This window comes from Siphateles boraxobius, unplaced genomic scaffold (assembly GCF_051911475.1).
Source record: "Siphateles boraxobius isolate OS27281-9 unplaced genomic scaffold, OSU_SipBor_1 16, whole genome shotgun sequence".
In the NCBI taxonomy this organism is placed as follows: Eukaryota; Metazoa; Chordata; class Actinopteri; order Cypriniformes; family Leuciscidae; genus Siphateles; species Siphateles boraxobius.
Genome location: NW_027508766.1, coordinates 185,626 through 208,411, shown reverse-complemented (window position 1 = coordinate 208,411; position 22,786 = coordinate 185,626). Strand labels below are relative to the sequence as shown.

The 22,786-nt window shown below is 38.4% G+C and overlaps 1 protein-coding gene across 3 annotated transcripts in view; it reads left to right on the top strand.

Moving 5' to 3' along the window:
- LOC143738998 (carboxyl-terminal PDZ ligand of neuronal nitric oxide synthase protein) overlaps positions 1-22,786 on the top strand; it is an 84,657-nt gene that overhangs the window by 24,090 nt on the left and 37,781 nt on the right. For all 3 annotated transcript variants that reach the window (XR_013204120.1, XM_077231058.1, XM_077231057.1), the window contains exons 3-7: positions 14,056-14,148; positions 14,301-14,359; positions 14,447-14,555; positions 14,992-15,145; positions 15,328-15,473. Coding sequence is in view for 2 of the 3 variants with exons in the window: in XM_077231058.1 (XP_077087173.1) it covers positions 14,056-14,148; positions 14,301-14,359; positions 14,447-14,555; positions 14,992-15,145; positions 15,328-15,473 (561 nt within the window). In the remaining variant the exon portion in view is untranslated. The remainder of the gene's footprint in view (positions 1-14,055; positions 14,149-14,300; positions 14,360-14,446; positions 14,556-14,991; positions 15,146-15,327; positions 15,474-22,786) is intronic.

The window sequence follows — 22,786 nt, the reverse complement described above, 5'->3', positions numbered from 1 at the left end:
TAGTTGCTTGTTTATTTCTCTCTTTCTCTCTCTATGTAGGAGTGTCTCTCATTCCCTGTTTCTGCTCCTGTCATTTCTCCTCTTGTGTTTCCTTCCACTACTCCTCTATTCCTTGATATACGCTCTCTTTGCTTCTTTCTTTCATTTCTACTTTGGCACGGAAAGCCATTTGGCCCAACTGAGACCTTTGTTTGTGTGTGTGCGTGTATAAGAGAGAGAAAGAGAGGGAAAGTGCATAATGGTCTGTTAGGATGTCGTTGCTGAGTAAATTGAAAATGCCATTTAAGTGTCTGTGTGAATCATTTTATGAAATGTGTGACTTGTTCATTTTGGAAAGGTGATTTTTAGAGCAAATTTCTGTCAGATGTTAAGTTCTAATAAGTCGCAGAACAGATGCAGGTAATTTGCACACGCATCTCTCATCTCTCTCTCTCTCTCTTCGAGATATTTAATTCAAATAAATGCTATAATTTATTTAAGTAAATGTAATCTCAGGGACTACTTTATCTCTGTATGATTCAAAGTAGGCAGAATGCTAGATTTAACGAGTCATAACTGACGTAAATAACAATTATTTCAACCCTTCCGGTCAAATTGTGCACTTGCAAACATCAATAACAGTTTTAAGTTGTCAATGCTGGGAAATGACAATGGTATAAACGGGAAAATGCACAGCTAGCTAAACAATTGAAATGCACTTCACGTCAGGTGGTTCTTTGCCTCCACGTCGTGTATTAAAATAGTTTAATGCAAAACTACCCATGGATTATCCCTTACTTAATTTAGTATACATGTGGAAACCAGTGCACATTTTTTCATGGCAAGGTTTAAATGCTAAGAATTTATATAATAATTTGTATGACTTGCTGCACAGTATGGTTGCACTGTATTCCAGTACTGGAAAAATATCGGTTTATATAATATTTCAAATGGTACAATATCATTATTTTTATACTTTCGGTACTTGATTTGTTGCTGTTTTGAAGTTCACCGCTATGTGCCAGTGTGTTACACAAACTCATGTGAAAAATGTGATAAGATGGAATAAACAGATGTGTGTGCATAGGCAGGCAGACAAAGAATCAGAAGAAGAATATAATTCCAAAACGAAATGTAATAAATCCACACAGGAAAGATAATCCAATAAAGGCAGAGAAACACACCTAATGTGAACATGACCGAACAGAGAATGAATGTGAGGGTTCAACTTATACAGCAAACACAAACGAGACCAATTAATTACACACAGCTGAAACCAATAACACAAATGTGGAGCGGGGAAACTGAACAAGGAAGACACGTGACAACTAAAAACAAACTGAAAGTCAATAAATAACAAAACTGACTGTGGCACAGATAAATCTCAATCTACAAGTCCCAAACTAATTAATAGAGAGGGCAGAAGTGAAATTTGGCATTACTTTGCCTAAAAACAGATGAAAAAATTAACCTTACCGCACCTGTCTGAATGAAAACATTACAATAAATCATGAGGCAACACATGAAATCTTTCCAAGAATTTGTCGCTTGCTTATCCACACTTGTTTATAGAGTTAAAAGATCCACGAGGGAGTGCATCAATCAATTGATTTAATTTAGTATTTTCAGGGCTCGACAATAAGGACTGTTCCGATGGCCAGCATGATAGACGCTCTGGACTGTCACTTTCCCGAACGGGCCAATGCTGAATAATCACGAAAGTTTATTATTTGCATGTTTTTAAGCCCTGCCAATTTATTTAATTATTCAAGCACTAGAAGATGGACCGAATGCAATGATAGGATGACAACCTTCAAGCAAAGCAGACATCACACCTCATTAGCGAGTCCCCGAGCGAGAATGGCAGCAGCCACCTTTTACAGTTCCTCCTAAAACAAAACAAAAAGTTTACAAAACCCCTTTGAGTTCTAACAATAACTGTAAATAAGTTGCATTAGTTACATTTGTCATTATTGTAATGTTATGTTCTTTGTTCTGCAATGCTGTCTCACTGGGGAATGAGACATGAGGGAATTTGAAAGCGGTGCGTTCCACCCTCCATTAACGGCGTGTCTCATGACACTTCTCCTCTAGCTGGAAACTTTCATGTTTTGAAGGCGGCATGACTTTGGACTTGGAGAGCTCTGTGAAGGAAGGTTTTTTTGTTTTTTTTCCGAAGCTCGCTTGCTATTGCTTGCCTCTACGAAACTGCACACTCTAGTTTTTATTTAAAAATAGACTTTTTATTATATTGTAAATGTCTTTCCTGTCACTTTTGATTCACTTAATGCAGCTCTGCTCACTAAAAATATGAATTTCTCTCCAAAAAAATATTCTTTCTGATGCAAACTTTTGAAGGGTAGTTTATATAAAATGTGTTTGACCTTATTTAACAAAGATCTGCCCTTAATCTATACAATCATAATCCTTTAAATTTAATCGTTGCACAATGGACATATGACATGGACGCTTGAGTGTTGACATTGTTGTTCAAACACAAATGCAGACGTGCACATGGGACAGATGGTGCCTTCATAATTTGTCCCTGTTTTTTGAGTTGTCCTTCTGTGTGAACACATGTCCAAACACCACACTACATTACACAGAGTGAAACACGTAATTTTAAACTGTGCAAACCTGTTTCTGTGCTCTTTATACACATGCAGTCCAGGTCATTCTCTGATGGGTCTGAAATTCTGACAATATGTTGTAATGTTCAAACTAGTTCTTGACTAACATGGATTTTTCTAAGACCAATTATCTTTCTCATCATTTCAATCACACTTACACATACACATTTGCACACTCACCTCTCCAGCTAACAGGGAATGTTCTCTGTTCTTTTAGTTTTTTTTTTTTTTTTTTTTTTTTTACAAATTAAACATTTTAAATTATTTGTTTCAGATGATTCAAATAGCATTTAAATGTAGCATTCCCATAATGTTAGCAAAATGATCAGATGGATTGTTCCCATAACGTTAACATAAGTAAAAATAAAATAAAAAAGGTTTTGAACATTCTGAGAACATTCAGATGTAACATTTTCTTAACTTAATGGGAACGTTAATAAAACGTTTTTAGAACATATTTTGGTCTAATGGCTGAGGTTGTTGTTAGTGACATGGTACCACAGGGAGTTCCTGTCAGTACACACGTCTTGTCATCTACTCAGTCAAGCACATGCACATATATAAACCTCAACATCAAAGCAGCTATCATTGGTGAGTAAAAAAAAAAATCATAAGTTTCCTGTTTTGTTTGCATGTAACACATCTGTAAAAATTGAGTTGTTCACAAAAAGCTTGTTCGGAGAAAACCCATTTCCTCTCTCTCAACGTTTCTCATGTACACACTTATTTTTTGGAACTCCAAATAAAATTTCAAGCCATTCTGGTGCACCAGCGCAGTAAAGGTTATTAAATCCCGAACATGGAGTGTGTGACATCAACTGATTGGCCTTCATCCCACTCCCAGCAGGTAGCTCTGCCGACTCAGCTTTAAGAAATGAGTTTGGAAGTCTTTTCACTGTTTTCTCTCTCCCTGTCTGTCACTCTCTCTCTTGCTCAATTCCTTAAGCGCTCACTCTGTCAAAATGACACACACTCCCCATTGGTCTGAACTCAAGCGGAAATCCCAATCAAGCAGAGAAACTAACTCGCTCTCAGCATCTCATGCAGGTCAAGGTCGTTTCCAATGGCAGCGTCAAATGGAAGTAGTTTTTTTCATCCCTAGAGCCAAAGGTGAAATTCCTAACAGAACGAACAGACAACATTACAAATGCAGTGAGCAGTTACATAACTACAGCCATTTTACATGTACTGCATTTTTTGATGGCTGATCTCATATATTTTCTACCCTCTTTGTCTTGGCTTCTTCTGCCTTTCATCCAGTTGCCTTTTTCCCTTCACAGACAAGCAATGTGTTGATAAAAAACTATATCCAGATAACAGTTATATGATAATAATAATAATTAATAATAATTTTGAAGAAGAGTGCCTTGGATTTCTTATTTTTTACACCGATTTGAATTCCCGACCCCAAAGAGCACCTTCAAACATCTGACTGAACTCCCTGAGCACCCTGGATACTTTTTTGTTTTTATATTAGTTAGGTTATTAGTTTTTTGCTGGGGTATTGAAATTGGAATCAATCAAGTTTACCGGTATGTAAAAGGTTGGTGGCTTACTTATTAGAATACATATTATTAATTGGAATGCAGTGTTAAATGGATCAAAACAACAACTACAAAACTTTTTAATTTATTTATTGATTAATTTAATTGATTGATTGATATTTTTTTAGTGGGGGCCATGAAAAATTTGGCAGGGCAAGTGAAAGTTTGAACCACTGGCCCAACTGGAAAAAATCCTTGTAGTGTTGAGCTCTGATATATATATAAACTGGTTTAAACACATTGATCCTAACTCAGAAATATGTATTACATCCATTTTGAAAAGATTAAAAAAAAAACTAAAACATTTTTTTTTATTTGTCATTGACCACAATGTCAATGTGCCGACTGATTGATTTGACACTCAGACTTTTTTGACATTACTCAGATGCACTTTATCTTTTTTAGATTTTCTTTAAACTTAACTTTGATAGGCATCCTTACAACCCTTTTCTTTCTTTTTTGCTCCTGGTGTAGTCTTAGTTTGTAGCTTGTTTCATTTAGTAACACTAAGGGTTTTGTAAGGACTGTTGGGAAGAAGTGGTGAAAAGAATACCCCCAAAATCTCACATTTAATGACTGTTGCTAGGATACAGCCTTTAACTGATTGTGATTGTATGAATTGTGACCCAGATTGCATTCAGACTTTCCAAAGACTTTCTTGAAAAGCTGTATTTGAAGGTTTTGTGGTTTATGATCATTCTGCATTTGAGAGGTTCCCTAATGTTGGGTAATGGGATAAAACCATTATATCTGTGAACTTTGCATTACAAAAAAAGTAATGAAATGAATGAATGAAAATGTTTATTTTCAGAGCCCTTTTTGTACTCTATTTGTGGAAATTGCTTTTAAATAGTTTTCAGCATAGTCTTAGTAATACAAGTGGACTGGATTCTTGAGCATTGAGTTTTTGAGTAAATTATTTTGATGACTGTCATAAAAACAAATGGTGATGTCACTTGTAGTCTTGCAAACCGAGAGAGAGAGAGATCAGTAATGAATGTCATTAAGTGCTGTGTATGACAGCCTTGTCAACTTTAAGCCCAGTATTGGCACTATGCAGATGCTTTTTAATAAAATGGAAATTAGACATAGATGCAAGACAGGATTATAGCAGATGTCTGGAGTCAGCTGTTAATCTTGAATTTGAAGTGTGACCCCCTTGTTTTGGGGGGATTTATTTAGTTTTATTTTAATCTTTTTTTTTCCTGCTGCATTCAGCTGCATCTTTTAACTTAGCACAGAGAACAATGGCTATGCAGTATATCTTAAATATTTCAATGCACTTTGCACTTGAGCAATAAGATTAAAATTTAATTATTTGCAGACTCATTTTGTCCTGTAAGGAATGCTGACACAAAACGTGAATTATACAAAAAAAGTAGTAATTTTAGTTCAATTTCGACATCTTGGCTTTTTGCACAAATGTAGCAAAAGTGGAGCAGATTTAAGTGAGCTGTTGTCATGGGGCAAGCAAATCTTCAAAGTGTTGGGTCATAAATGCAGTAATGCTCACTGCTACATGTGCTTAAGACTTGCATAAAGATGTGTGGGTGTTATATAAGCAAGTATTTTTTAATACTTATAAAGATGCTATATTATTGCCCGTAGTTCAATCATTTCTCACAATCTAATTGTGGTTCAGGATTACAGACAAATTTTTTTTTTTTTTAAAGTTATAAACAAACATGGTATCAACCATGATCTTCTTCTTCTTTAAGCTCTTCTTTACTTATTTATTGAATTTCGAAAAGTTAAGACATGTTTTACAAAACTGGATAAAATGCAAAATACTTGTACTGGATAAAAAAATTATGTAATATAATGTATTAAAATAATTGTGCACATTGTATGTTGCATAATGCTTCACATATTACTATTTAAAAAACAATGTGCAGTATGAAGTATGCACTGTGTAGTATGTAATAATCAGCAGTGTCACAGTAGTGTTTCATTCTCTAGATGTCACAATCAGAGACATTTATATTTTGGAAATTATAAAATCAATAATTTGGGGGATTACCACATCACATAATCCAGCAGATCTTGAGACTTAATGCATTCCTATTCATTCTGTCTCACAATAAGACACGAGAAGGGTGCATTAATAGTTCATGTGGCATTTGGATACTGACAACCACTGCTAATCATACAGAAGGTCACACAACACCAGTCAGGAGCTGTTTCAGGACACGACAGGTTAAAGTGGTATCCAAGGACTAAAGAAACTGCAAAGGAAAAAGCAAGTGTTAAATAGCATTATAATGCTAACGTTACATTTATTTGTTCTTTTTGACTCTGTTAAGAGTGATATGAATGAGAAACCCTGAAGGCTGAACGGTCAATTGGTGAGCATTTGACAAGTAGCCTTATTGTGTATTCACTTTTGGCCATGTTTTGTCCCTTGACTCACACCTTTTTTCCATTCGCTTTTATTTTGTTTGGTCTTGAGCTGTCCTTGGTCCTAAACGGCTGCATGCATACTAAGTAATGTGCATCTCTGGTCAGAGGGCATTCATTTCAATGCTCTTCAAGTTCTGGCCGCAGTATTACATCTTTAGAAAGCTGTAGTGTAGTCTTAATACTGTACCTTATGTTTTCCTAGTTAAATCATTAATCATTAAGTTAAATCATTAATACATATCATAAAAGCAATATCTTGACTGAAGATGGATGAGGTTACTCTGCATTCGGGCCAATTACCAAGATCAGAGCCCTCTCCCCGGACAGCACGCCTAATATGTTTACCAATTTAATCAATCTGACTTATTTGTAAGTGTGAACTTGTGAATTAGTATGCAAATAAAAGACCAATCATAGGTGTTTTTTTAAACTGACTCTATTTTCGTGCACCCTTGGCAATACAGTGATTAATCCCATGTAAACACAATACTTTGATCAAATTGATACGGCTCATAACCGTAGTCAAATATGTGCCATATGCCAATTTTAACTGCAGTAAAGAGGCATGTCAACAGTTTAATCGCATCTATTCCACTCTGACCAAAGTATGCATGTGCTTGTCATGTACACAAATTAATTTCAATAAAAAAATATATTCTTTTTAAATGTTCCTTGGGGTTAACCTATAATGTTTATAGTGAAAAAAAGTTTTTTTCCACAAAAAAAACCCCATTGATTTATACCATTCTGTCTGAAATGATCTTTTTTTTTTAGGGGCAGCTCCTTTAAGGCTTGTTAGTAAACAGCCACTGTTAAGATTGGCTAACGTCATTGCATAGGAAACAGTATCAACAACCACTCGTTATTGCACACGAGTAAGTGATTTTAAAAACATTATCCATATAAAACCATCATTCACACAAACAAATTATTATGAAATCGTTTACTTACAGTTTGTGATGTTAGATCCAATACAGCTGACTGCTTTATCTGTCAAAAAAAGTTTATTTGCGAACTCTCCATTACACTGTCTGTGCCTCGTTTACAAACAATCTCCAAAGTCAAATTCTCCAAACTAGGGCTGTCACTATTCCTCGATTGAATTAAAGTACTCTATTTTTAAAAAAAATCCTCAATTGCAATTTACCCGTGTCGAAGACCGGTAATGGTCCATTCCACAGATGAGAATCCATGAACCGTATTATTAGACCGTTTTCTAAGGCTGCATGGTGTATTAAAACCATTTAAAAAACAAACGATAGCATTGTGCTATTGTGAATTCACAAAGGTAGATTTATAAGGAAAGTCATTTATAAACCTACGCCAAAACAAGAATACATTAATATGTGTCTAAATATGCGAACTGTTCATCGTGATTTTCAAAATAAGTTTAAACCCTCACTCTGAGTTAGCATGTTTTGATGTCCACATATTTGTTCAAGAAATTACAGTGGCTTTCGCATTTATATTGTAAAGAAGCGGCCAAATAATAAATATTAAGTTAACATTTGAATTAAATTTTATGTTACGTTCCCCTAACTGTCTAGGGGTCGGGAGAGGAGGTAACAAAGGAAAAAGCGTAAAATTAAAAAAAGGAGGAATGTGAGAACACACGTCAATCCTCTGTCCCAGTGTACCTTCACACACAATACCTTCTGCTTAATTTTTAGTTGAAGTGAGATCAAGATCACTTTACAGGTCACTGTAAACTCAGTTAGCCACCACAAGCTCACAAAGACTGTCTCTGAATGTCAGAAGCAAACATATTTCACAACAGAGTTCACTCTGGAGCAGGAGAGGAGTGTGTCTCTCTCTGCAAACACTGGACTGCACCCTTATACTCTCTGTCTCAGGCACACTCACAAAATAGTTACAGGTGCTGATGATTAGGCCTGAGAGCGAGTAGAGAGAGAGAGAAAGACAGACAGCAAGCAAACAAAAACACAGGGCACACAACCACGCCCACCCTTTCAGAAGTAAAATAATCATAATAATAATAATAATAAATAAATAAATAAATACGTCCTTGGACGTAACATTTGTTTGGCAAATATTAAAGGTAGGGTTGGCGATTTTTTTGAGAGGCTAGCAATAGCAAGCTAGCTATAAAAGCATAAGATTCTACCCTCCCTTTAGAGCACTCTCCAAAGCCACGTCTCTTTCAAAACACAAAAAGCTTCACGAGAGATGGCGTTAAACTACCTCATGTCTCAATGCACATAACATTACAATAATAATAAACATTAACAGCTTAAAGAGCATTGACCTGTATCACCTGACCTGAATCACCCATAGACTGTAAAAAAGATGGACGACGCCCCTTCGCTCTCTTCCATTGGCGAGAAGTGAAGCCGCCATTGTCCTGATATGGCGCTGACATCTTGGGACTTGAGTCTGCGCAGTTGCAATTTCGGGACCAGACCTGCGCAGTAGTGAGCAAGAAGTAAAGCCGCGAAATCAACGCCCCGCCCTCACTCTCGCAAGTAAATCAATCGCAAGCAAACGCCCCTGCACTTTTTTAAGTGGCCTGCCTGCTCCGTTCTGCTCCAATTTTGATGTCTGCTGATTGCAGTACCTCGTTAAAATAAACTACTAACCACATAGTCATATTTAAAAAGTAACACATTAATATATCCTATAGTATATGATATATTGATGTGTTAATATAGGACCTATACTGTAAAATACGAGTAGCCTACTCATATTACTGCAATTAAACAACTATCACAATTTGGTGGACAGCTAAATCAACTTCATATTTAGCTCATGTAGTCTGCTTTAGCTAGGTTAGCATCCTATAATTTATTAATTTATTTTGCATGCGCAAAAAACTCAAAGATTGATTGGACATGCCAGATCGGTTAGCACATTCTACTGCAGAACAACCCATTATGTCTGTGTGAAATAATTAATTATAGAAATTTTGATATTAAATTTAAAGCTCCGTCCTCCAAAGATCCCGAAAAAAAGTCCATTGGTGCTTCAGTGACTACTTCGCTCAGAGAACCTGTCAATCACAGCTGTCAATCATGACGCCACAGCGCTGTTTTTATAGCATCAAATAACTAACTAAAAACAAACTTATTTTAAAAACAAACACTTGAAATTACATCAGCGTGATAAAAACTACAGTAAATGACAGAAACTATATTTGGAAAAAAGATATGTGAAGTGTAATTTAATTGTTTAGTTGGTCTCATTGTCAGCATGAAACGCGCTTGTAATGACTCAGAGGGTCGAGACTGATCCATATGCAACAGATTTATTAAAGAGAAAAGTAAGACAAAAGGTGACTCAGGATAATAATAATAAGAGGCAGGTTGAGACGTGAGTCGAACCGGGCAGGAGGTCGGGGGCTGGCAGCGAACCTTCAGCATCCAGGGACAGGCTTAGGGTCAAGGCTGGCGACAGAGAATCACAATCCGGGACGGGCTGGAGATCGAGAGGCAGGCTGCGGACAATCAGACAAGGTTAATTCAGCGTGGATCAGATGAAACAGGTAGACTGACGAATAGAAGAATTGCTCGGACATGAACACATAGAGAGGGAATACTTCGCAAAGAACGCTCCGTGAACGAGGCAGATAAAGGCTGGGCAATGAGATATGATTCAGAACAGGTGAAGGTAATCAGAGCGCCAATTATGCATACTAGGGAGAAAGTTTGCAAATCACTAGAATTCAGGAGAGGGTGCTCGTGGCTGAGAAATGGTGGAATCAGGGAGACTGGACGCCGTAACAGCGCTGATGACGTGTGTATGGAAGTAAAATAATGACAAATGTTTTTGAAACAAAAAAGGTTTTTTAATTGCCCTACTTGAAAAAATATTCATTGCATTAACCATGCTTGCATTTTAATGCATTATGTTTTTAGGGCTGGCATTGTTATGGGCTGAAATTCAACATGGTTGAATATTTAAGCTGTATATATCTCAATTCAAAACATTTCACACGTTTTCATTATTAAAAATTCAATAATCTATATTCACCTTTCAGATTTCCCTTCCAAAATGTTGATTCTGTTTAAAAATACAACCTAAAATATTCGACAAAAAATAAACAATTATTAGTGAATAATCAGAATAATTAAAATTGTATGTAAAAGGGAGTGAATAGTTTAGCCTGTATCATGTAAACATCTTACTGCTATAAAGTCCTTACTCTGATTATTGGAAATAATCACGTCATTGGTGCACATTAAGTCAATGGGAGATTCTTAAGGTACATTCACATTCACTGTGCTCCTTGGATTCATTAAAAATAACACATTTCTACGCATAATTTGAAAAAGTTCACTTGGATAAATTTTCCTTTGAATATATTTTATTTTTACTAACCATGCATAAACTCGCATATTATCATAGCACATTTTGTACAGAATACAGTGTATTTGGACTTTAGCCATTAAAATTTTATAAGTAGCACACTAAGCCACGAATGCATGTTGTTGCAGAAAAGGCAGCATCAACCACTTCACCAAAACAACTTATTCTGGTTAAGTGAAGTACCATCTGAATAACATTTTTAAAGTACAAAAGCAAAAGGCGGGAATTATCTACTGTATGTTTGAATGGATTCATAGCTAAATGTATTGCTGTGATAAAGCAAATGTGTATTTCCTCATTGAACAAAGGGTGTAGCCCAAAGCAATTTACAAATAGAGTAATTTAACACGAGTGGCCTAAGTGAAAATAAGCATCTCTTCTAGTTCTAATAGGGAGCCATGAAGCTGATTAACTCTGACAAGGTAGTTTAAAGTTTTAGCTACTTCAACACACTCAAGCTCTTCAGCAAGACTAAGGGTTTGTAACCTGCACATGTGGAAAGACCTGTCATGTCCTTTTCCTGTAGTGCATCTCATACAGTCTTCAAAAGATGGACAGATCAGCATAATGTTTCTGCGAATGAGTAGCTCTCTCGGTTCAGTCCAGGACTTGACTTCAATAATGAATAATATGTCTTTCAGCAGAAATGATTCATGCACCAAGTTTTAAAGAACCCAAAGACTAAAAATGTGCCAATGTGAATCATTCAGACTGAAGACATTAGGAATTAGAAATAAAATAGATAACTCAAGGAATCATTTCATGCCAAGTTGCAAGAATTAGTCTTCATTCCAACCTTTCAAGCGAGTGGAATTTGCATGCCAAGCCACTCCCCCGTACATATGGGTATATGAGATGGTGGCACGCATCCACTCATTCAGGTTTATGCTGAGGAGCCGAGACAGGGATCCTGGCCATTCAGCGGTCATTTCAGCGCCACAGCTACTGAACTGAGTTACGAGTGTTGGCGATGCAGATGCTGGCAAACTGTAGTGTGCCATTTTGGGAACTGCCCTTATACAGTCGTAACCTACCCAGCACCCAACTTAAGGCCAAAAATGAATAGTCCTCCATGCCAACGGGATGGAATGGACAAGGCTTACCATGGAGACGGTAGTAGCTGCGGTTCCTTTTGAATGTTGCTTCACAGGAAGAGTGCTTCGGCTCTCTATTCCCATTTTTTTCAGCCATGACCAGTGTTGTAAACGTTGGGGAAGCGTACCTAGTCCAAAGGAGAGGGACGCTACATAGGCCACATCCTACCCGTTTGGAGGAGCATATAGAAATACATATATGAACTGACCCGTGGGGCAGTGCTACATATGAAAGATCTCTGCGGTAGATCCTGCCTAGACAGGGATGGAACCTACAGTCACCGAGCATCCAGAGATTCAATCCAGGGTTCGCCAAGTGGGGAACTCACTGGAAGAGCAAAGAAGGTGCTCATATCCCCCACCTTAATGGGGAATGTCGTTGCAAGCGAGACACCGAGCCAGCCTTCCTGCACATTACCTGTTTGTACCCAACACATGAGAAGAAACCGGCTCCACCTGGAGATTGTAGAATCTCGTGAAGGTATTAGGTGTCGCGCAGCCCTGCAGATGTCTGCCAAAGAGGCGCTGGCGCTAACGCCCACGAGGGGACAGTACTCTGAGTGGAGTGAGCCCTAACTCCAAAAGGGGTATGGCACGCATGGGGGTGAGGCAATGACATCCACTAACCAGTGGGACAACCTCTGTTTGGAGACAGCCTTTCTCTTTTGTTGACCTCCAAAGCAGACAAAGGGACGGAACAGAAAGACATCTTTTAAAAGACACTCACCTCCTGTGCTTGCTCTTTTAGGGAAATCTGCTCTTTTGCACCAGAGGGCCCAGGGGGAAATCGCTGCACTGAACTCGGCAAAAAAAACACTGAATGTGCTTTCTCTCCAGCTAGAGAGATCTCCTCTCGATTACAACTACTTTTGCAATCAGGAAATGCTCTTTGTAAGACGATTGGAAGAGAGGGATTACTTGTTAAACAACCACTCGGCTCCAAAGCAAAAATCTGAATGAGTGGATGCGTGCCGTCATCTTATATACCTGAATGTACGGGAGAGTGGCTTGGCATGCAAATTCCACTTGCCAATTCTATTGGTTGTTTTTCTACAACTCAGAGGTGATTGGGGCTCCCAAGTGAGACCCCAGTTTTCAGTCTTCGACATTTACAACAGGCTTTATTTCCTTTTTAAAACCCTGTAGGCCTGGAAGATGAAAGAAAAGATTTTGAAAGGCCAGGAGCTCTGTTTCAAACTCTAGTCTACATATGATCTATGGAACCTAATAAATGACATACTTAAAACACCATTAATGAATAGACAACAACACTCTTAATTGTCACTCATGCACATTACACAAATATCTATCTGTTACGATGTAGGCAGGAATGAAGCAGAGAGTGAATCCAAATGCAAGCACTTTAATCAAACTAACAGGTAATCCAATGGAACTCATAAAAAAAAAATAAATAAATAAATAAAAAAGGAAAATTGACATGTACTACTGTTCAAAAGTTTTGGGTCAATTTATTTATTTGAAAGAAATTAAAACTTTTATTCCCTAAGAACTCATTCAATTGATCAAAAGTGACAGTAAAGTAATGTTACAAATAATTATATTTAAATGCTTTTCTTTTGAAAAAAAAAGTAAAATATTTTGCAGCACATCATGTTACACTGAAGACTGAAGAAATAGCTGCTGAAAATCAGCTTTGCTGTTACAGGAATAAATAACATTTTAAAACAGTAAAATAGAAAACCGTTTTTAAATTGTAATAATATTTAACTTATAAATTGCAATAAAGATTCTGCTCTTAAAAAAGTAGTTGTTTATGATAAATACTTAAAAGTATTTACTTTTAATAATTTTATATACTTACTTTTAATTAGGCTCATATGGCAGGACGGATTGTTGATTCCTCTATGTTCATAATTTAGCAGTTTATGTGCTAATTATAAATAACTGATTTAAAATTGATTCCAGGACTTTAGTCTGCATCTTAAAGTGTGACAAATGGATGTTAATCAAGTGCAAATTTGTATTTTTTTATGGAAAACATTAGAAAAGGTGATATGGTCCTGTGTTTGATCTTTGAAAAAGTCTCACTATGCATTTAAATTACTCTTTTTTTTCCCCTTGCAGTACGAGTTCAAGGCAAAGAGCGTGAAGAAGAAGAAAGTGAGCATAGGGGTTTCTGTAGACGGGGTCAAAGTGGTGCTGCGCAAGAAACCCAAGGCATGTGTCATCAGACCTACACCTCTGACATCACACATTGACCTTATGTGAATATCCTTATTCTCTATAACTACAGTCATAGAAATTAGGAGTTTATATTTTTGTTCACATGCATAATGAGACCCTGACACTTGTCTTGTTTTGACCTCCAGAGGAAAGAGTGGACGTGGGATGAGAGCAAGATGCTGGTTATGCACGACCCCATATACAGGTGAGACACCGAAAATGTAAAAAAATAAATTTGATTTCAACCTTATGTATTAATGTTTAGCCTATGTTTTATTCTTTTTCCTCTAAGGATCTTCTATGTATCCCATGATTCTCAAGATCTGAAGATTTTCAGCTACATTGCTCGTGATGGATCCAGCAACTTGTTTAGATGCAATGTGTTCAAGTCCAAAAAGAAGGTAGTCTCCTTTCACTTAGAAAGAAAATAAACGGTTTTCTGTTACTCTCTTTATCTGCCCCAAACCAAACAATAATAGCATGCATGCCATTTTTTTCAGTCCGTCTATTCCTTGAGCGAAGGCCTTAACCATGAAATTCTTCACCTGTTTGTCTCTGTTGTCTCTGCTTTTCCTCTCAGTTGTTGCCCTTTGCTTTTTTAATAGAACTGTAGTAGCACAGAATGAACAATAACACAAAGCACAATAAAAGGATTGTATATGATAAAATCAAGAAAAGCATGTCAAAAAGCTATCCTGCAATATGGTGACCAAAATATTAAGAAAAGAAAACTATATAAAACTATATATTTTATAAATATTTTTGGTCAGTGTATTTTAGGAATATACAGTATATAAGGTATCTTAATCTCTATTTTTCACCTCTCTCCCCTCTCAGAGTCAGGCCATGCGGATAGTGCGGACGGTCGGTCAGGCGTTTGAGGTCTGCCATAAGCTGAGTCTGCAGCACGCTGAGCAGAATTCAGATGAGCAGCCAGACGGCCCTGCAGACGGCCAAAGCGATCAGTCTGGAGATGAGCCCAGCCCTGAAGGTGAGACCATGCCATCACATCAGAGCATTCATTCCTTAAAACATGTCATCATAGAATAAATCAAAGCTGTGGAGCTGCAAGTGCAACATTTCGGTGATATTTTTCATGTGATGTTTAAACGTGCCGATCATTGTTGTATAACTAGTTTCATCATATACTTAAAATGCTGCTGTTGTTTACAGGTCGTCAGCTGACAGGGATGGAGCAGGGAATGGATGATGTCACTGGAATGGAGTCTCATTCCCCAAAGCTCAGTGAGCAGGCTATGGATGACATCCTTCAGAGCCTGTCAGAGCTCAACATGGTGAAACCTGGACAAACCCATCAGGTGAGATTGATCTTGAGTATGAGCATGACTGAGTGTTTTAGCAGAAGAGAAGCCCTTGCATCATTTCTTCCCACAGACGTCTTTCGAGTATCGCTCGTCAGCTGGAAATAATGGCTGTTTATAAATAAAGAGGAAACCCCTTTCACCTCCTCTCTCTTCTGTTTTTTTACCCCTTTGTCTCAACCTTGTACACTTCGGGGTATTCAGTTAAACTGTAATTATGCCCCAGGCCTGCATACTATTTTCAAAATTTTCATCTGACTTTAACCACTTATCACTGTCTGAACTGGAAACAATTTCATACAGCCTCATTGAGACAGGGATTTCATGCGCTGGAGTGAAATTAACTAGGAATGCACCAATATCCTCTATTATTTAACTTTAAAACCCACTCATTCAGCAAATCTCAGTTTCAACTTATAGAAATGCATCTGCATATGTAACTTTCCCCATTATTCTCAATGGTAATTCTCATTATATTAGACTTATATTATATTATTTATATTCTAGCGTCACACTTTTCTATTTTATTGTTTTGTTTATTCTATTTTATTTTAATTTGTTCCTGTGATGGCAAAGCTGTATTTTCAACAGCCATTAATCCAGTATTCAGTCACATAATCCTTCAGAAATCCATATGCTGATTAGGTGCTCAAGAAACATTTATTTTTATTATTAATGTTGAAAACAGCTGTGCTGCTTAATATTTTTGTGGAAACCACAATACTTTTTAAAGAAATCTTTGATGAATGAATCCTTGCTGAATATAAGTATTCATTTCTTTCAAACAAAAACGTTTTATTTTTATTGTAAATGAAAGCAAAACCAACATTAATTAAAGGCATTTAAACACACATTTAAACAAATTATTACAGCAAATATTACCATGATGCATAATTATTATTTTTTTTTTTACTTAAAATAATATATTCAGGGTCCTTGAAATCCTTGAAAGTTTGTGAATCTGAAAAAAAAAAAATCCAAGGCCCTGGAACATTTTTGAAAATACTTACTTAAAGGGATAGTTCACCCAAAAATGAAAATTCTGTCAGTATTTACTCACCCTCATGTTGTTCCAACCCCGTAAGACCTTCGTTCATCTTCGGAACACGAATTAAGTTATTTTTTATTAAATCTGAGAGCTGGATCCCTCCTCCATAGGCTTCTAAGGGATTGACACTTGCCAGCCCTGAAAAGTTATTAAAGACATCGTTAAAATAGTCCAAGTGACTACAGTGGCTCAATCTTAAGTTTATCAAGTGATGAGAATACTTTTTGTGCGCAAAAACAAACAAAAATGACGACTTTATTTCAACTTTTCATTTCCTTCTCTGTGGGCCTCTAGTCAGTTAACCTAGTGTAATAGCGTAGAGCTACGTCACACGTATGCTAACTATTGGCCGACGCTGGTCATGTGGGTGATGCATGTGACGTACAACAACACATCATACACTATTAAACTAGTAACCTGACCCGAGGCCCAGAGAGAAGGAAATGAATAGTTGAAATAAAGTCGTTATTTTTGGTTTTTTTGCGCACAAAAAGTATTCTCGTCGTTTGATAAACTTAGGATTGAGCCACTGTAGTCACTTGGACTATTTTAACGATGTCTTTAATAACTTTTCGGGGAACAAGTGTCAATCCCTTAAGAAGCCTATGGAGGACTGATCCAGCTCTCAGATTTAATCAAAAATATCTTAATTCATGTTCCGAAGATGAACAAAGGTCTTACGGGGTTGGAACAACATGAGGGTGAGTAAAAAAACAGAATTTTCATTTTTGGGTGAACTATCCCTTTAAGTGGAATCCGTATGTTCGTTTGGCCGAAAGCTAGTTATTTTATTTTATAAAGTTTTAAATACTTATATTTTTCTTACACAAACTCATATCTTTGCTTCAGAAGGCCTTTATTAACCCCCGGAGCCGTGTGGAGCACTTTTATGATGGATGGATGCACTTTTTGAGCTTCAATCTGATGGTTGCAATGGTTGCAATCCACTGCCATTTCGGAAGCATCAGGGTGTTTATTAAAGCTGCAGTAGGTAACTTTTGTAAACAAATATTTGATAAAACTGTCATTATGTCCTGACAGTAGAATATGAGACAGATAATCTGTGAAAAAATCAAGCTCCTCTGGCTCCTCCCTGTGGTCCTATTGCCATTTGCAGAAATACACCGCTCCTGGTCAGAAACAACCAATCAGAGCCAGGAGGAATGTCTTAGCAGTGTCAATCACGCTCGTGTACGCGCTGATCACCCCTCTCTTGCACAGCGCGAGCACGTACCGTCGTTCGTGACTTTCCTGTTCGAACTCGTTCATCCAAATGAACGAATCTTTTTTCGAGTCATTTCGTTCATACAACGAACGAAATGACTCGAAAAAAGATTTGTTCATTTGGATTATCGAGTTCGAACAGGAGAGTCACGAACGTGCATCACAGAACAGAGCAAGGCGAGCATTTGTGCTTATAAAACTGAAAGTTTTTTATTTATTTTTGAAATGACTGATCGTTTCGCTAGATAAGACCCTTATTCATCGTCTGGTATCGTTTAAAGGCCTTTGAAGCTGCATTGAAACTGTCATTTGGTCCTTGAAACGTTTGTGTCCTATTGAAGTCCATTATATGGAGAAAAAGCCTGGAATGTTTTCATCAAAAACCTTAATTTCTTTTCGACTAAAGAAAGAAAGACATGGACATCTTGGATGACATGGGGGTGAGTAAATTATCAGCAAAAGTTTTTTTTAAAGTGAACTAATCCTTTAACCTTATCTTAGTAGCTATTTAGAACTTATAGAAAGAGTGCAACGTTATAAAGTTACATGTATTGCAAAATACATAATGATTTGAGGACCAAGTTTGTAGTCAAAGTATGGGCAGGCTATAGTCAATGTAAAGCATATTGTTGATGTTTCGTCCCTATTAGTGAATGTTCCATAACTGTTTATAATCCGCCGTCATCGGTGGCCCTGCTTACTAGCGTGTGCGTTCACGGCAGGCTCCGCTGTGGGGGAGGAGCTGTGGAGGGAGGGCTGTAGCGCAGCAGAGAGCAAGGGGGTTGGACCTGTAAGTTGTGCTTGTTCAAATTTTCAGGCTAAGTCAACGTTTTCTCAAAACTCCCTACTGCAGCTTTAATGTAACTGTGATTGTTTTCGTCTGAAAGAAAAAAGTCATATACACATATACAGTCGCTTTGGATAAAAGCGTCTGGTAAATGACTAATTGTATCTAGGATGGCTTCAGGGTGAGTAAATCATGGACTAATTTTCATTTTAAAGTAAACTACTCATTTAAGTGTTTCCCGCGTGAGGTGGTACCTCAACGTTCCACAGACACATGTGAAACATTGCAAAAATAGTCTGAAGCCGCTAAAACGTGATGCCTGCAAAATGCAAGTTTCAAGATATTTGGCTCATCAAAGAAGTTTACAAAGAATGCTTGTTAAGATAATGTAAACCCATGAGGCAAGAAAAGCTTAAAAGCATATTCATATATCTTAAAACAATTGGTTACAAGAGCCTAAGCTCTATAAAATCCATGCAAAAGTTAATATCAGATCATTTTAGAATACAGTATAGGATGTACTGAATATTCTTCAGTTCTATGTAAAACAGAAATACAATGGTCATATGGCCAAAAATAAATGCAATGTTTAATTGTTTTTTTTTGTGTGTGTTTTTTTTACTGACCATTCAAGATGATTTGACTGCAGATCCTGTTCAGAAGTTCATACAGTAAATTATTAGAGAGGAGAGAGGCATTATGATTATTTAAATAAGGTCAAAGTTATATATTAAACAAAGTCAAACTTAAAATGGTTTAATGTTTGATATTTCTCTGCCGTTCCTTACAGAAATTCCCAGTGTAGATGGTCTGAAAGCAGATAATACATTCATTCATTTTACATGTATTCATTTAGCAGCAGTCCATTCATAATGCATTCATGTGTTCCTTGTCTAGCAAACATCAAAGATCCAGTGGTGTTCCATTAGCTTTGTAGCTGACATTCATGACAAATGGATCTACTGGAGGATAAATGAAGACAGAATGGGAACATTCATTGTTGTAGCTTCCTTCTTTTTTTTTCTTTTTTTTATGTAGTTGCTAACTGGTATCACTTTGCCATCCTGCTCATGGAAGATATTCCTGTGTGCACAATATAGATAAGTGACATTAAAAGACTGTTTCATATTGGAAGTGTTTCTTACTTTTGCAGACGTGCTACTACATCCATCCTCTGCCTCTCTTCCCTCTCATATACCCCTGAAATTAAACCTCCAGCTCCTTCTAGTGGTTAACATTGGATGTAGAGTAAAGAGTAATTGTTTTGTTTCCTTTACTGCTTATTATGATGTGTCATGTTTGGTATAACGTATAAAGGTTTGTGTAAGGGTAATGTTCAGGGGTGGGGAAGGAAAATATCATTAGGTGAGAAAGCAGAGAGCGTTTTGATGTTTAAATCCCTAGAGCCATGTCTTTGTCTCAGTCCCTTTTATGACAGACAGAGTAAGGCTACTTAGAGAAAATTGTGTGTGTGTGTGTGTGTGTGTGTGTGTGTGTGTGTGTGTGTGTGTGTGTGTGTGTGTGTGTGTGTGTGTGTGTGTGTGTGTGTGTGTGTGTGTGTTTAAATGTGGTTGTTTATAAATGTTCCTCTTTTTATGAATGCACTTGAGTTTACCTTTGCTTCTGTGGATCCACATATTAAAGTACTCTTAATGCAAACACGCATACACACACAAACTAATTAACCCTTTACTCTGCTCTCTTTTTGCAAAGCTTTCATGCTTGGGGTTGCCAGATGTCAAGAGTTTAAATTTCCCAATTAGAGATTTTGTCTTAAATATATACACTATCAGGAATGTCACTGTTTTACCTTTTGAGAGAAGCTTTTTGGGTTTTACCAGTTTACATAATGTATAGAATGTTAATTTATATGAAAATATTTTCTGTCAGGAAACTAGATGAGTAAATAAGTAAAATAAACCATGCAAATGAGTTTACATTGTTTTGATTTGTGCCAATAGGTGAAAGTGCTATAATTCTGATGAAATGACAACAAATTTTAAATGACAACAATCATAATCAGTAATCAAGATTACAATATTGAGCAAAATAAGTGTGATTATCAGTTTAACCATTATGCAGGATAATTAAAATATGACTTAGAAGAATAAAAAGAATAGCAGAGTCCACATCACAAAAATAACAATAACGTCACAAAGAAACGATACTCGGTTACTAACGTAACCTCGGTTCTCTCTAGAGAGGGAACGAGTATTGCGTAAGTTTAGCTTACGCTACGGGAAAGATTCATCTTCTCGAGATACTGAAGCCAAAAAATTATCCTTAATTTTGTATAACTTGTCAACGCAGTGCAGCAGCTAGCAGACCTAGAGCAGGCCATCTCGCGTGCTCATTGGCTGCCCTGCGGGCAACTGCTGCAGCCTACCAGTGCGCCCGGCGTGACGTCACGCCCAATGAAGGGCGCCCGCGCCTTTATAGCGTCACAGCCCACCAGATAGGCGTGGCTTAGCGTATAAAATAGGGGCTGTTGGCTGAATTCTCTGGTTTTTCGACGACTGAAGCGAAGTCGCTCGTGGCGTGAGCACGGCCGGTTACGCAATACTCGTTCCCTCTCTAGAGAGAACCGAGGTTACGTTAGTAACCGAGTATCGTTCTCTTACGAGAGGTTCTCTCGTATTGCGTAAGTTTAGCTTACGCTACGGGAACACTTTGTCAACGCCGTGCGCGCCAAGCATCCACATGAGACCCCGAGCTTAAGGGGAACCCCATAAGTGGAAAAAATAAGGTGGCCAGCCACGCGGGCCATCACTTGTACATAAGCACACATAGGGAATACAGAGCAGCGCGCCGGTCTGTATAGTCATATGGCACATACCCTACTTAGTGCAGCTCAACCAGGAGAGCTGAGTCATGAACGTGATCTGAGCAGGAGATCTGGGCAGAATACACCTCTTTTCCTGACTGACAACAGTTTAGCCTGCAAGGCAGGAACTTCTAGGTTATAAAACCTGACAAAGGTAGACGGGGAGCTCCAGCCCGCCGCTACACATATGTCATGGATAGAAATTCCACTGGACCATGCCCACGACGAGGCCACACCTCTCGTGGAATGAGCCCTGATGCCCAGAGGGCATTGCAGGCCTTTTGACGCGTAAGCTGCCGCTATAGCGTCCACTATCCATCTGGACAGGCTCTGTTTCGAGGAGGCAAGCCCCTTGGCGCGCCCACCAAACGAAACGAAAAGCTGTTCCGAACGCCTGAAGGAGGCGGAGCGCGTAATGTAAACCCTCAGTGCTCTGACAGGGCAGAGGAGATTCACATCACTTTCGCTGTCAGATGCTGGCAGAGCTGACAGCGAAATAACTTGCGCTCTGAATGGAGTGCCCATCACTTTAGGGACATAACCATGTCTAGGTCTGAGGATGACTTTAGAGTCATTTGGTCCGAACTCAAGACACGACGCGCTGACAGTCAGCGCGTGCAGATCCCCTACACGTTTTACTGACGACAGTGCAGTCAGAAAAACGGCTTTTAGTGATAGATATTTCAACTCCACGGAGTCTAGTGGTTCAAATGGAAAAGCTTTCAGGGCCTCGAGGACCAGTGAAAGATCCCACATGGGAACCGACGGGGGGCGCGGCGGATTCATCCTTCTAGCTCCTCTAAGGAAGCGGATGACCAACTCATGTCTTCCCAGTGACTGGCCGTGCGTCGATTCCGCGAATGCTGCTACGGCCGCCACGTAAACTTTGAGCGTGGATGGGGATCTTCCCTTATCCAACAGCTCTTGTAGGAAAGTGAGCAGATGCGCCACCCCGCATGTCCGCGGGTCCAGACCTCTGTCGGTGCACCATCCAGAGAACACCGACCATTTAGACGCGTAGAGCCTTCTCGTGGAAGGGGCTCTAGACTGCGTGATCGTGTTCATCACACCTTCTGGCAGGGCAACGAGTACCCGTTGATCAACCATGCATGCAGAGACCAGCGCTCTGGATGGGGATGCCAGATCGTGCCGCGAGCTTGAGAGAGGAGATCTGCCCTCACCGGAATCGGCCACGGAGCTGTATGTGACAGCCGTGCCAGTTCCGGGAACCAAGTCTGATTCTCCCAACGTGGGGCTATGAGGAGCACCGAGTGGCGCGTTTCCCTGATCCTCTTGATCACCTGTGGCAACAGAGAGACAGGAGGGAAAGCATATAGCGGGAGGCTGGGCCAAACCTGGGCCAGCGCGTCCTCGTCCTTCGAGAAGAACATCGGGCATTGAGCGTTGTCTTTTGACGCAAACAGGTC